Source organism: Cyclopterus lumpus, chromosome 14 (assembly GCF_009769545.1).
Source record: "Cyclopterus lumpus isolate fCycLum1 chromosome 14, fCycLum1.pri, whole genome shotgun sequence".
Classification (NCBI taxonomy): domain Eukaryota; kingdom Metazoa; phylum Chordata; class Actinopteri; order Perciformes; family Cyclopteridae; genus Cyclopterus; species Cyclopterus lumpus.
In genome coordinates, this window is record NC_046979.1 from 15,355,919 (window position 1) to 15,371,248 (window position 15,330).

At 44.9% G+C, this 15,330-nt stretch overlaps 1 protein-coding gene across 2 annotated transcripts in view; it reads right to left on the minus strand.

Annotated features, from left to right (window-relative positions):
• The window catches only part of LOC117742670 (Down syndrome cell adhesion molecule-like protein 1 homolog), a 49,572-nt gene that overhangs the window by 7,823 nt on the left and 26,419 nt on the right, over nt 1-15,330 (minus strand). Inside the window, exons 4-20 of one of the 2 annotated variants that reach the window (XM_034550237.1) lie at nt 13,080-13,226; nt 12,710-12,988; nt 11,058-11,333; nt 10,453-10,749; nt 9,632-9,904; nt 8,448-8,732; nt 8,206-8,325; nt 7,944-8,120; nt 7,175-7,374; nt 6,835-6,931; nt 6,505-6,633; nt 6,252-6,419; nt 6,069-6,139; nt 4,545-4,785; nt 3,301-3,486; nt 2,409-2,564; nt 528-667 (exon numbers count right to left, since the gene is read on the minus strand). In XM_034550237.1, the coding sequence (XP_034406128.1) occupies nt 528-667; nt 2,409-2,564; nt 3,301-3,486; nt 4,545-4,785; nt 6,069-6,139; nt 6,252-6,419; nt 6,505-6,633; nt 6,835-6,931; nt 7,175-7,374; nt 7,944-8,120; nt 8,206-8,325; nt 8,448-8,732; nt 9,632-9,904; nt 10,453-10,749; nt 11,058-11,333; nt 12,710-12,988; nt 13,080-13,226 (3,242 nt within the window). The remainder of the gene's footprint in view (nt 1-527; nt 668-2,408; nt 2,565-3,300; nt 3,487-4,544; nt 4,786-6,068; nt 6,140-6,251; nt 6,420-6,504; nt 6,634-6,834; nt 6,932-7,174; nt 7,375-7,943; nt 8,121-8,205; nt 8,326-8,447; nt 8,733-9,631; nt 9,905-10,452; nt 10,750-11,057; nt 11,334-12,709; nt 12,989-13,079; nt 13,227-15,330) is intronic. The other variant, XM_034550238.1, reaches the window with a different exon arrangement.

Genomic DNA, 15,330 nt, shown 5'->3' on the forward strand with positions numbered 1-15,330 from the left:
ATAAGAAAGTGAGATTCTATCCTGATATCAGATTTCACTGTGTGCTGGTGTTTGTGTGCACACGATCAAACCAAAACTGAAATGCCGCACACACATGTAAAAATAGAAAATATTGAAATGTCTGTATGTGTGTGTGTGTGAGAGTGTGTGTGTGTTTCTGATGCGGCAGTGTGCATGTGTGAGCTTGTTCTCTGCATCATTTGCATATCTACGTCTCATCAGGTTGCCAAGACAACCTCATCTGTTCATCTGAGAGGGCAGGAAATAAAGCGATGGTGCAAACACGGTGAAAGAGACACTCACAAGGATACTCTCTCACACAAACACACACACACACACACACACATACACACACACACACACACACACACACACACACGTACGGGTTCAATTAATAATAGTAGATACAAATGAAATATTTCCATTGGTAGATTTCTTTCAAGTTCACAAATTCCTTGCTTCTTAATCACCTGGAACATTTTCTACTGACCCCTTATACGAGTCACACACACAGAGGAAGGACTTACCGGTTGCCCAGACCCTGGACTGGAGCAGTAGATGGTGTACTTGCGGATTACACCGTTTGGTTTGTGAGGAGGCAACCAGGACACGACCACACTACTCGGAGAGGAGGGTACTGCCTTGATGCCAGCAGGTGGACCAGGAACTATAGAAAACACATGGGAACATCAGCAAAGAGGAACTGTGTGTGTGTGTGTGTGTGTGTGTGTGTGTATGTGTGTGTATGTGCACATGCTGGGTGTTGGATGCCTATTAAAGTGAGCAGGCTTATTTGCAGATTGCTAGTCTTATCCTGCACTAAGCCGCTCTGGGAGGACTTGGAAGAACTCCCTTTGGGTGGACGGTGGTGACATATGTTCATTCAGACATTGGTCAGCAGTTCTGACTCTGTGACACCCAGCGCTCTCTTAACTCTCGAACCCACAAACAGATTAGACAATAGTGTCTGATCCTCTGCTAGCCACTTAAAGCCTGACACTGGACACCACATAATACTCTCATCGCCATCTGAAGGCTTTAGAAGGGTTCAAAATGGATGCACACTTTACCAAAACACATCAAGACACAGGATACTGAGAAAGGCTTTTGTCGCATTGGCCTTACAGTATGGGGTTCACAGTGTCAAGCCTATTCAATCCCCACCATAAATACGACTAGCACTTGACAGTGGGCCTCATCTGGGGTCTATAGAAGGTGGCTACCGCATTGTAAGACCCGGCTTTCTAAATCCAACCCCCAATTCCTCTTTTTCTTTTATGTGAGGCCCCCTGATCCAGTCATTCCTGTGCCCATGCTGTCAGACTCCTTCATTTTGCACATAACATGAGCAGGGATAAAAACACCAAATGGATAGATAGTAGCAAGGGAAATTTTAAAAGAGGGTGGCGGGGATGAAAGAATGGGGAGAATGATAGGTGCAGTTGCTGGGGGAGTGATGATGGTGGTGGTGTTGGGGAGGGGCAGAGGCAGCAGTCATCATTATCATAACTGGACCTCCATGTCAAAGTAGGAGTGGCAGTAGGAGGGGGGGGGGAGAGTTAAGTCCCATCTGGTGCCCAAAATCTGCCCAGGACTCCAGACAGACATACAAACAGTCTGCTGCACAGCCAGCAGGGCCCATGTGATGACAAGGAAGTGAGGCTCAATGGTGCCGAGCCAACATCCCCACCTACATAAATATATTATGCACTACAGTGCCAATCAGAGGAGGATGTGTCACAGTTGAGGGCTAATACACTCAAATAAAAAGATAATGCAGTCCTAGCAGTCTATTGTAAATCGTTTGAGAAAAATGTATTCTTGGCAATAACATTACCACCACGTCTTTCTTTTGGATGGTTCATTCGTTTTCTCGGCTAAGAACTCCTTTCTATCTTTCCATCTTCAGCCCCCAGGCCCCTCCTCCTCTCCCTCTTCTCTAAAGAGACATGGATCCGGCTGTAATCCCGCCTCCAATGGTGTAAGCAGAAAATTAATTCTCTCTAATCCAAGAGGAGTTAATCCCTATGCCTATGGCAAGAGGGCTGGTGGAAGGGGTGCGGGCCCAGGCTGATGGCTGACTCCTGGATGGTAGATGCTCCAAGGGAGCACCGCTCCCCTCCCCCCACTGTCTCCCGCCAGCCCTGAGCTGTGGACCCAAAGCCTCTTAATTCTCATTAGTACTGCTAATGGAGCTTCCCAGCATAAATGAGCTTTTGACATGGGTTTGAGATACAGCGTCTTTTTTTATATATCCCCCTCCCATCAACCCTACCCCATTTAGCCTCACCCCATACACTGTGCAGTCACAGTTCAAGCTTTGCTCTATTTGGATGCATTTCCGCACTGAAATATATTGACAAAAAAAGTTGAAGGCTGACATCTTTCTCTTTAGACGGTGTACTCACGGTCCTCGCGGGTTTGGATATACAGGACGTTGCTGCGGACCCCGTCTCCAGCTTGTGTGTAGGCCAGCACCTGCACACTGTAGTTGGTGAACTTCTCGAGCCCTCGCAGCTCAACCTGTTCACGCGTGGTGGTGATATTCTGCATCTCTCCCCATTCTGAGGAGAACAGGACAGGAAAATGGTTTAAGAGTACAGACAACCAACTTTGATTTCGACAAAGAAAACTGTGATATACTACAAACTTGCTTTGCTAAATATGCTTTGCGAGAAATGTGATGACTGCCTGGATAACGAGGCAGCAGTTGTAGGGAGAAAGTCGATGTGGATGGTTGGTTATACGAAGCACCAAACTTTAAAGCACAACCATGGATTTGTGAGTTGTGTATAGGCTACTCAAATACTTTGTTAAGGTTAAAGGTTGTATATAACATTCAGAGCATTAATATACCAGAAAACTAATATTTGCTTTGTAAAGATATAGTGGTGTAATGTCTATCTGAACAGAGAATGAAGTCGCTCTTCATGTGTGTGTGTTGTCATCTGAGCTTCTCTGTGCTTTGTTTACATGGACGTTATTTCCCACAAAACACATTCACAAATTTAAATTTGTTGTAAATGAAATACATTTTTGGGACTCGGGATTGAACAGACAAAGGATCACAAACACTCGAGTACTGTAAATGTAATCTCATCACATCAATATTCAATATTGATGGGATCAAGAATCTAAGAAACGTGGACAAATTCAAATACACACAGGAACAGGAAGTGCTTCATGAGAAAGGTGCAGACACATATTAACACATTCTGACTCACAACACTGTCAGGGAGCTAGGCGGGTGGGAGGGAGAGGGGTGTTGGTGAACTTTAAAATGAGATAGGTGATAATTACTCTGCATTGGCCACTGGGCCTGGCCCCCACAGCACCCACCTCCGTCAGGGAAGAGGGACCAAAACACAACCCGGTAGCCTTTCAGCACACCGTGCAGCGTCAGCCGTGGAGGCTCAGCCCATGTGATCACCGCCTCGTCCGACGTCACAGAGATGGCCCGCACGTTCTGCGGAGGCTCACTAGGAACTGGAGAGAGCACGGGGCGAGTGTTAGTGCTACATGGTTAAAATACATGCGTTATGAGGCTGTCCTAACAATTTCTACTTGGTTATTGCTGTTGCTAAGAAGATCTGACTGATCTGGCATGGCGGCTGAAGTACAGATATTTAATGACTCTTCAACACCAACAACACACCGGCAATCTCTGATGAAACAAATCAGTCATATAAACTCAAATTAGATCTCAATAGCTCCTTGTTCATCACAAGCTCTAAGAGCACAGAGAGGAGAAGAAGAGGTGGAGTAAAGGGGGTCGGTGGATGGGAGGAAGAGCACTGAGTGAAAGCAACATGAATAGCAAAACAGCTACACCTTAAGGGGTTAAAATGCAGATGAAAAGGGTGGGGTGAGCTGAGAGGTGGAGGATACAATCTGAAATAAGACAATGTTCGTCTTTAAGGTAATTGCTGCTGTTGGAGCAGCTTCAGACTATCTTGACAATTACTGTTACCATGATCAGGGTGTCTGTCATTGCTTTCCACACAAGCAGGGAAGGCCCACATATTTATGGAAGAATCTATAAGAAATATAAATATGTAAAATAGAGAGGATGAGGGGAAAGAGAGGGGACCAATGGGAGGAAGAGGAAGATAAAGAAATGGAGAGGCAGAGTGGGCAGGCATTTAGAGAGTAATGGGGTTCCTTGTTCCTCTCTCGCTCTCTACCAGCCTAATGAGGGTGCTAATTAAAGTGAAAAGAACGGGGGATGTGCTGCAAATTCATTTGCCGCATTTATGTGCGTATATCTATATATATAAATGTATATATAGATATATGTGTATATCTATATATATGTTTGCTGCATTATTACCATGCAGTTGGTGCATTTGACTATATTTTCTATTCTTTTTGACAAATCAAAGAGATATGCTTTAGGGTTCTTTTAATTTCTGTCTCTCTCCGCTCTCCCTCATGTACGCCCACACTTCTACACACAGTCTAGCAGTCCACTCTCTCGTTTGGGTCTATACTCCTCTCGCCATCTACGTTCGTATTCATCAATCCGTATCTCCTGGCTCTCCTACCATCTTCCAACGTGGTAGCGTTGATCTCAGTACTGGATGGACCCGTCCCGGCTCTATTGAAGGCCTGGACCACAACCCCGTACTGGGCAAACTTCTTGAGGTTGTCCAAGGTGTACACTTCACTGTCTCCTGTAGCTTTCATCTCCACTATGCTGTACTGGCCGTTGCTGCCCGGACCATTCTCTCTGTATCCGATCTGGTAGCCTCTGATCACCCCGTTCTGCAGCTCCTTCTTCGGAGCCTGAAAGAAATGTGATCATAGCTATTAATATTAAAGAGCATGTCATGTCACACTTAAACTTTGGTTCGATATTTTGGAATTTGGCAGTAATATGTGCAGAAATAACAGTCAAATGTAGACTAGTAAACTCAAATTGATCTCTACCAGGTGTGTCTGCAATGGCCGCTGCTATAAGGTTTGAATGAATGAATACAATCCACAATTGGCTGACCCCCCACACTCCAACCCCCGTTTAGACCACAAGTGTATCAGTGTTTTTCACTTGCATGTCTCACACAACAGAGACGCTCTCATTTCAATCTATTTAGATGGCTGCACCGGCTCGGTGCAGGTGCGCATCTCAGCTCTATCTGACAGGTGTGACTATGAATTGAAGTGTTCATTCAGGTTTCATTTCCATTGTTTTCAACAATATGCAATATGTACACTGTTGATGCCCAATAAAAAGGCAGAGAATAAATGTGTCTCTGGTTGAGAACAGTTGCAGAGAAGCGGCAATGCAGTCAGCTGTGTGTGTAGTTCAGTGAGCTGATAGCTGTTTGACAAACACGCCATCCAAAACAATAAGAGTGAGCTAACTGTTCCCCACAGACATGAAGTTCAGCTGTGTGGCGATGCACTCAGTTGTGTTATCACTAGCGGCCCCTTCCGTCCTGGGGCCGGTTAAAAGTAGTGAGGGAGGAGTCAGCAGACATTAAATGGCAATATAAAAGGTGTTTTGAGAAAATGTGAGTCACTGCAACCACGGGAGGTCCTCGAGCATTCAGCCATAAATCTGCACCCAAAATATTATGCAGTTTGCTGAATCAGAATGCCAGATTAGCCGTGGACAGACAGAGAGATGTACACTTACTCACAGATGCAAAAGGTGAGAGCTAAACTAATGCACACTTTCAAATTGATTTTATGATTATGTATTCTCTTTTGATACTTTCACCAATGTCTAGTTGTACAGCTCAGAAATATTTGTCTCCTTTGTTATCTTTTAACCAAACAGTTTGTGTCCGTGCTTATCCCTCATTTGGAATTACTAACGGCACATATTTGCCTTAATTCTTGCTTAAGAAGACAATATATTAGTTACTAAGCCTTGTCACAATGCAGTAATTTAATAAATTAAATGTTTAGGCATGCTCAAACCTAAAGATAATTGTCGGTTAAGACATATAGGGCATATATATTTAGTTTTCAGAACAGTATTAATATTTAAATGAACTGTTGTGTCGACAGAGGTATCCCTTAACTGGGTATGATAATAATAATAATCCTAATAGTGATTTTACCCTCCAAGTAACCCGAATGCTCTGAGATGTCATTGGTGTGAGGATTACATCCATCGGCGGCCCGTCAGGGGCTGTTGATGGAAGATAATAAGAAAAATCAAGTGTTACTGTCAATATTCTTAGCCCTCAGAAATTATTATTTTCAGCCAAATGTGATTTCTAGAAGTGAAAACAATCCCTTACGTGCTTCCTCAGTACTGATTGTGAGCTCTTTGCTGGGGAGGCTTCGGCCTATCTTGTTGTAGGAGTACATGCGGATGCTGTAAACACAAGCCGGGTGCAACTCTACAATGTTGGCCTGGTTGTTGGTGGGGGAGATGTTCCTGGTTGTGTACATGTGATCCCAGGAATCTGTCAAATACAAAAAGAGGCGAGGTGTTTTAGACGCATATTTTAAAAACAATCGGAGATACATGTTTATATTTAGGATACCCACCTGACTTGTTCTTGTACTCGATGTCATAGCTGGTGATGATGCTGTTTCCATCGAACCTTTGGATCCAGCGCAGGTTCATGCTCCTGTCCTTCACCTCCCTCACTTCCAATTCAGGAGGATCTGGTGGTTCTGTGTGTGTGTGTGTGTGTGTGTGTGAGAGAGAAGGTGAGAGTTCTTCCCTTGCAATACTTATATAATACTAAAAAAGATCTGATTTAATTATGTTTTCCCACTGGACTGTTTATACATCCACAAATACTGTGTTATGAGGCCTAATGTTTAGTCAATTGAAGAAAGTTGTGAGATGTGTACAGTTTGTGCTCGAGATACCTTGCACAGTGAGTTGGATGAGCCCTCGACCTTCTCCATAGGAGTTGATGGCATGGCAGGAGAAAAAGACAGAATCACCTCGCTCGGCCGGGTTCAGCTGTGAGCATCAACACAAACAGAAGAAGGTTTACTCTCTAACTCACAGCAATAATGCAACATTTAAGTTAAGAAATGAGAGACATTATGTAGCATTAGTGACTTGAACTGCTTTATGTGGCTCCAAATCTATTTTACAAAACAAAAATTGACGTTGCTGCTTATTCTCCACACAGCATCTAACAATAACTCTGAGTTTTGGTGTGAGGGCCTTGTGCTGAGTTCAGGGTACTCGGTATCTGACCTTAAGCGTAGAGATGACTTCGTCCCCCTTCTTATTGATGGTTATGGAGTAACGGGGGTTTCTCTCAGCGTCAATGACGGTGTCTCCTCTCTCCCATCGGATGATGATGGGCTGCTCGCCACGCGCTGTGCAGTTCAGCTCCTTGGTCTGGCCCTTCCTCGCCATGGTGGTGTTGGGGTGGCTGGTGATCATGGCAGGAACTGAGCAGAATCCAGACATATGTCAGTGTAACGAATGGTATTATATGGAGTAATGAGACGAGGGAAGAGGGATGTGGTATTGGAAACCCAGGATATATTACAGATGTATAGACGTCTCTATTTTGCACATCGTTTTCCATTTTCATTTCACGCTTCAAGACCCGCTGGCCCCCTTACTCTGCCTCCTCCCTGTCCGCCTTCTTCCACTCCTGATTATTTTCCACCTCCTTTCCTCAGACATAGATTATTGATTGAACGGGTTCCTGCGGTTTTGTTTTCATCACTAATTCATCAGTCCTTTTCCCCACCAGACATTCAGGAGCACACAGACCGGCAGCCGGAACACATCAATCAATAGAAAAGATACCCCCAGTTAGTGATGTGCAGGACGAAGACAAGGTTTTGTTAGGTTCAGTACAGGCTTCACTAGCCTGGGGCAAAAGTGCATCTTAGAAGCACTGACTCCACTAAAAGAAAGCTATGGCTTGTCTCTGTGTACAGTATATGTGCAATCCAGGAGATGTGGTTATGAAAGTGTTGAAGCCAAAGAGAGTATGATTGACACTTACTCTTGACAGTGAGGATCATGCTCTTACTGATGTCTGAGCCCACTCCGTTGGAGGCCTGACAGAGGTAGTACCCACGGTCGTCCTCAAGCACGTGTCGGATGAGCAGAGAGCCGTTTGACATGATCTGGATACGGCCAGTTAGAGGGACTGGGTGGTACTGCTGAGGGTTTCCTACACCTGTACCACACAAAGTAAATGCATGTTAGTGCTTGATTTCTCCTTGTTCACATGATTTAGTAGGATGTTGTAGGGATGATGTTACCTTTAGCATGTTTCCACATGACTTTTGGAGGTGGGTAACCTTCCACAGAGCAGTTGAGAACTCCAGCTTTGCCGTAGATACAATCTTGATTGTTGGGCTGCACAACAAAACGTGGAGGCACTGACAAACAAAAAGGTGCGATTAACCTTAATGGAAAAACTCTGCACATTAGATATCACATCTGATCTGACCTAATTCATCATCATGCCATTCTCCCATTCTCCTTTTGCTCAATCGCTCACCAGTAACAATCAACTGTCGTTCCCAGCTGACGGTGGCGGCGGCGTTGCTGGCGATGCAGGTGTAGTTTCCATTGTGCTTTAGCGTCACCTTGGATATTTGCAGGGAGCTCATGAACTCTTTGGTCTCTATTGCGACGCCAGAGGCGGAGCCCGGCACGATGAGCTGGCCGTCTTTGTGCCAGGTGATGCGTATGGGCATGTCCCCAGATGACACTACACAGGCGATGTACATGAGCTTCCCCACTGAGGTAGAGGGGATATCGAAGGGCTGGATGAGCGGCGGCACTGGGGGACAGAGTACAAGTTAGTGGAATATAGGAGACAATAGATGTGGAATGAAGGTAGCGATAGACGTGGATGAGTGGCAGTGTGGCCATCTGGAGTAATGCTGGGAGAGAGAAGGTCATTGGCCAGTGGCCCCCCCCCCCATCTTCTGCAGCCCATAATAGCTGCTCTGGTTAGAGTCCAATTGGCAGGAGGAAGTCATTCCGTTGCTATGGTAATAGAGGTTGGGGTGGGGGTACTACAGCTGAGACATCTGGGGGATTTAATCTAGGCTTCATTATTATTCATCTAATTAAATCAGAGACACACTCGCACGCAGGCACATGCACACACCCTTAAACACCTCTGCAGCTGCCCTGCTACCATCGTTACCCCCTCACAGACGAAACAAAATATACAAACGCACACTGAAACATAAATCTATCCTAAACCACCATCTACCTCTGTCAAGCATTACTCTAAAGCAGCACTGCACAACTTTGAACATTGGTTTCTCCAAGTAGTAGCAGTTAGATACTCTGATACTCAGTAATCTCTTTTGCTAACATCTGTAAACTGCACAAATGTGGGGTTATTTTTTTACCAAATAGATCAGTCTGTTGTTGAATTTGTCTTCACGAAAAAAGAGAAATAACTAATAACGGCTATTTCAGGTTTGTTTTGGACAGATTGCTTTCTCACTACTGTTTTAAACGACATTTTGAATTTTAGATGCAGAGATGTGCTCAAAGAAATGCCCACAACAAGTAGGAATATGTCTTTTGGGAAAATAGGGTGAAGCCTCAGTACATTCCAATCAAGTAGTCACTGGTGGGTCACTCTATCTGGATGTTGTTGACCTTAAAACATTGCCCAGTGCGGTTTTATTCCTTTGAATCCATTCTTCTCTTCACGCTTACCTTTGACAGAGACATGAACAGTCTGGTTGATTGACACCTGGGGCTGGATCAGAACGCTACACAAGTATGTGCCCTCGTCTGCGCCCTTCTGCACGTCCGTCAGCCTCAGGGTGCCATTCTCAAAGACCACTTGACGATGATTATCAGGCAGCTGCATGCCGTCCTTCAGCCACTTGATGGAGTAATACGGGTAGCCAATCACACGGCACGTTATGTAGGTGTTCCTGCCCGCCACTGCGGTGATGTCCCGCATGGGTCTGATTCGGGGTGGACCTGGAGACACAGGGAAGAGAGGGAGGGGATGGAGGGAGGAGACAGACAGAAAGAAAGACAAAGAGGTCGGGGAGAGGGGCAGATGAGGTGAGGGAGGTCGTGGCAGAGTAAGGGAGCAGCCACGGAGACGAGAGGGTGTGAAGAGATAAAGGTTGAGGGATAGAGTGATTGGGGCAAGTTGACAGGTGGAGAGGGAGGTTAGTTATGCTCCCTTTACTAAAATCTGATTGAGAATATTTGTGAATTTTAATCTAATTCAATATATGTGTATATTCATACTTTAGTGATTATAGATAGATAGATAGATAGATAGATAGATAGATAGATAGATAGATAGATAGATAGATAGATAGATAGATAGATAGATAGATAGATAGATAGATAGATAGAATAAGATAAGACTAGATAAGAGGAGAGGAGATTAGAGAAGAGTAGAGAAGAGAAGAGGAGATAGTAACTGTGTTTGGAAAAGTGATCTCTCACTAGCCCTTGTGTGTTTTTATAGAGTCAGGTGTAGAGTGCATTTATATTGAAAAGCAGACAGGCACCTCTTACGTTTATGCGCGCTTGGTACTCGGCGCTACCGGCCGAGTTGCGTGCGACGCAACGATACACTCCCCCATCACGAATGAGCGGGCTGCTGACGTTGACGTGTGACACGGTCAGGCCGTCTGACAGGGTGTACTGGCTGGTCTTGTAGGTGGAGTCTCTCACCACGGGCTCGTCGTCCAGCGTCCAGGTAATGGAGGGGGGTGGGGCTCCTTTGGCCCCACACATGAGGGAGAAAGGCTCGCCTGGGTTCACCACCCGCTCGCTGAAGGAAGACACAATACGAGGAGTGCCATCTAAGAGGAGACAGAAAGACAGAGAGAGAAAGATGACAGAAAAGAAAAGCAGCATGTTTAATAACTTTAGATCTGTTCATGCCCATCTCTATTTATGCATCTATCAATTACATTTGCAACAGCAAACACTTGCAGAGGTAGTCAGATGAAGAATAAAAGTCAACCGTTAAAATAGTAGAAGCTTTAAATATAAAGGGCATGGTTTCCTGTCACTTTGCTGTTACGATGCTGCAATAAAATGCTTGCTGCATCTGAGTGTATACAGAATGTGCACTTGTTTAGTTCCCTGACAGTCTCTGTTCACATACCCTCGAGCAGAATAATGGAAAAGTCCTGAGCAGTGTGGCCCTTTCGGGAGGCGAAGCACTGGTAGGCCCCGGAGTGGAACTTCTGTGCTGCAGTGATCTGCAAGGTGTCGTTGTGCTGTCCCTGGATGGAGATGTGCTGGTCGGGGACGATGGGCTCTGTGTTGCGGTACCAGTTGAAGGTGTATTCTGGAGAGCCCTCCACCGTGCATGTGAAGAACAGTGTGCTGCTGATGCCAGTTTTCAGATTCTTAGGGGACAAGGTCACTCGTAGTGGATCTGAGAGAAGGACACATGTTGTTCGTTAGAACTAATGTATAACAATAAAACCTCCAAAAGGAAATCTTTTCTTTCATTTGGTTGATGCATTTTCAGTTTTTCTGTTTCACTGAAAAACTATTTGTTCAGCTGCCATATAAATTAAATATACATTTGAAATATTTATGCTGTACAGCTTGACACATATTGTACTACCATATTTTGATATCCAAAGACTTCATAAATTAAAAGATTGTTGTGGTACCACTGTGCAATAAATTATAATCAAGAGTATACATTTTTTCTTAATTGATTGGTGGTAAATAACTCAGGTAAAAAGGCTTTACAACCAGTAATCATCCATGAGATGAAAATACTTTTTGTGCTGCCAAATTTGTAATAATTTGAATTATACTCTGCTCCTGCATTTACACATCGTATTAGATTATTACTCATTTGCAAAACATTGATGATTTATCAATTGATTTATAAACAGAGTAAATCCTTTAAAAGTATGTTGTATTGTCAATTGACACCAACTTATTTATTTATATTCATTTATACATACAGAAGGCGTTTAAATTCATAGAGACAGCGAGAAAGAGAGACAGCACAATCAGCGATGGCGACTCAATCAGTTCGACGCACTCATTAAAAAAGCAGCTGGAGATATCTCTTCACATCTCTGTCCACTTTTGCGAGAGTGTGTGTGTGTGTGAGTGTGTGTGTGTGTGTGTGTGTGTGCGTGTGTGTGTGTGTGTGTGCGCGCGCGTGTGTGTGTTTGTGCAAATGTCAGTGAGCAATAAGGCAGCTGGTGGTGTGTGCTGGGGGGCATCGCTGTGCCTCCCCCTACCCCCCCACCCCCCACCCTGTCAGAGTCACAGAGTGTACTGCCATGATGTGCCCACTGGCAAAGCCTACCTCCTCTCTATTCTCTCCCTCTGTCGCGCCTTCTCCCGCTCTTTGTTTCTTTGTATAGTTTACACAATGTGCATTTATCTCCGCCTCTCTAATTATCTTATCACACTGTAGATAATGTCATTCCAGCACGGTCTGGATGTCTGATGGTCCCTTCTGTGACCCCTCATCATAATCTCCATCGCCCTCCTCCCTGATGGTGAATGGTGCTGGCAGCTGTGTTACCGATACAGTCTCTGGGAATTACCGCCATGTCTCTCTTTCTGAGACCTGATATGACGGGGCATCATACAGCTCACACATGTGTTTGTCACAGACACACTCTAAGTGTGACTTATATGTGTGCCTCAAACTAAAAGAAGAGGAGTTTCTGAATGTGTCCATCTGCCAAGCTGATTCACGGAGAAGACAGCGCAGTCAGGTTGTTGTGTGTGTGTGTGTGTGTGTGTGTGTGTGTGTGTGAGAGAGTGTGTGCATACCTATAACGTGAAGCTGTCCAGACACCTCCTTTGAGCCAAAACTGTTGGTGACCTCGCATGCGTAGCTGCCGCTGTCCTCCTGCCTCAGGTCACTGATGGTCAGCCCCGTCAAACGCCGTGTCCAGCGGGCATCCGAGGGCAGCGGGCGACCATCTTTCAGCCAACGCACAGTGGGGCTGGGGTACCCTCCCGCTGTGCAGGGGAGCTCGATACTCTGGCCTGCGTGCACCTCCCCTGCTTGGAAACTGTCCAGGATGGTGGGTGAGGACTCGTTGGGGTCTGGAGGGCAGAGATGGGTTAATTTCTTGGTCAAGAGGAGAGAGAAAACACCAGACACACATCAGTAAACTAACAACACCAAGCGGCTCACCCATTACAGAGAGCCTGGCTCCATTGCTTTGGCGCGTCTCGCCGCTGTACTTATGTTTGGTGATGCACCGGTATGTGGAGAGGGCATCCTCCTTCTGAACATCAGAGATGTAAAGAGCCCCGAAGGAGGTCAGCGAGAACCTGTTACCTGAGGAAGACACATCCAGTAAAGACTTCCATTAATTTCCCCGAAGAAAGCTGCTGACAGACAGAAACACGCAGTAAAAAGCCTGCACCAGGATGATCGCTCTGGTACAAATCTATTGTGCTCATTGCAAAACCATATTGGGCAAAAAACAAACAGCTGTCTGAACAGTTGGCACTACCTGCCTGATAATGTAGCTTCCCAAAAACCTGGCACTCTTTCAAGGCCTGGAGGACACGCAGCGGTCACTCACACCACCCATAGACAGAGGAGAGACAGATTTACTGCGCCTCTACACATCATATAAAACTGCACCATCACCTCCAAACTATCTAAATGTTCTTCCTTTCAGGTGTCGTGACAAAAGTGGAAGGCCAAAGATCAAGTGTGCGACTATGTGATGAGAGCTGCCTGTTGTCTTTCATAGCATGTTGTGCTCCTCAAAGAACTGCAGTAAATAACCCAAAGTTTCCATGCTGTGCCCACTGATTGGAGGAAGAGTGGGAAACCAGAGGCACATGAATTATCCGTACTACTTCAACACATCACACATTGGAACAGCGATTGTCTCACAGCTTGCCGTAAGTCTGACATATTTCAAAATGGTTGCCGCGATACAAGAAGGTTAGTTGAGGTTTGCCAAAATAATTTGGTCTTTTAGCATCTAAGCTACAGGCCAGCAGCTGGATTGGCTGCGTTCAGGTGCACCTGTGTGTTTATCAGCATCAATATTTTATCTACAAGCTCTGTGTTTGTCGGGGTCTTGCGGAAGGGTTGAACAGAAATACTGAAGGTAGCAGTTATGGGCTGTGCATGGAATATACCGCATGACCCGAGAGGGAGGCATAGGCTGCAATTTCACAGCAGCCTTTGTTTGCCCCCCAGAATGAAGCCTTACAGGATAATGAGCACTTTAAGACTGCTACTCCCACAACACCGACGACTCGCCTGTCACAACACTCTGACATAGGCAAGGGGAGAGGGTGAGAGAGAGAGAGAGAGAGAGAGAGAGAGAGAGAGAGAGAGAGAGAAAGAGAAAGAGAAAGAGAGTCAGCTGGATCTGTCAATGCCAGACTTTCTGTCTTCAGGTGCGGACAGAATTCATCCATCTGAAACAACACTGATTAAACAGCACATCGCATTATTCTCCTTATTATCCAAGTGGCTTGTATAGTATCACTCTATCTTTAGTCGACTCTCTCCTTCTCTTTGTGGGAACCCTATCATCGTCTCACTCACCCTTTTCCTTCTCAGTCGCTAAGCAGAGTGGCAGACAGAGTAAAATATTAATTACTAAATCACTGTGCTCCCTCAGCTTTTATTCATGCTGACTTGACTAGATAACGAGAAACTGAGCCAATGTGCATTATACACACACAGACACATATAGACATGAACAAACACACACACACACACAGCTGCAGCAAAACATGCAGACATGCATGCATGCAGGCCCTCTGAGTGGAAACATTCTTAGTGTTGTATTTTATTTATTTTTCCAACTGAGCCACATTCATATGATAATTGAATTCAGTCCCTCTCTCGGATTATGCCATTTTATTTATACTGAGCATTTTTATACACATCTACATCTGCATTCTCCACTTATCTGTAGTTTGTCCCCCACTTCAACTCATGCATATACACTGAGCATCTAGGAATATGAATCACACATAGAAGAAAGACTTGTTGGGACGTCTTCCTGTTACAGTCAGCAACAGAGGAAACTGCTGATGAACTGTGCCATCATCACACATGGTGCTTCACATGTTTCTTCGTGACAGATCGTTAACTGTATAGACCTTAAGCTGTTTTTGATGTTTTAAAGAATTAATAAATCAAAATGACCATGAGGGGTAGTAAATAGAAGTACTCATGGATCTTCAAAAAAAGGGAGTAAGTACTTTACAAATATAAATGGCTCTTTAAAGAGTTCTTTCACCCATCAAGAAGCTTCTTAAAAGAAGCTGTATCGCCTCGAGGATGTCAACATAGTTGGGTTTTGTTCGGTCAATCTCAATGAGACGCATTCATGGAATAAATTGTGCATAATTGTCCTGATGCAGATGTGGTCCAAAGGGGAACTATTGTAATCTTAACTGGATGC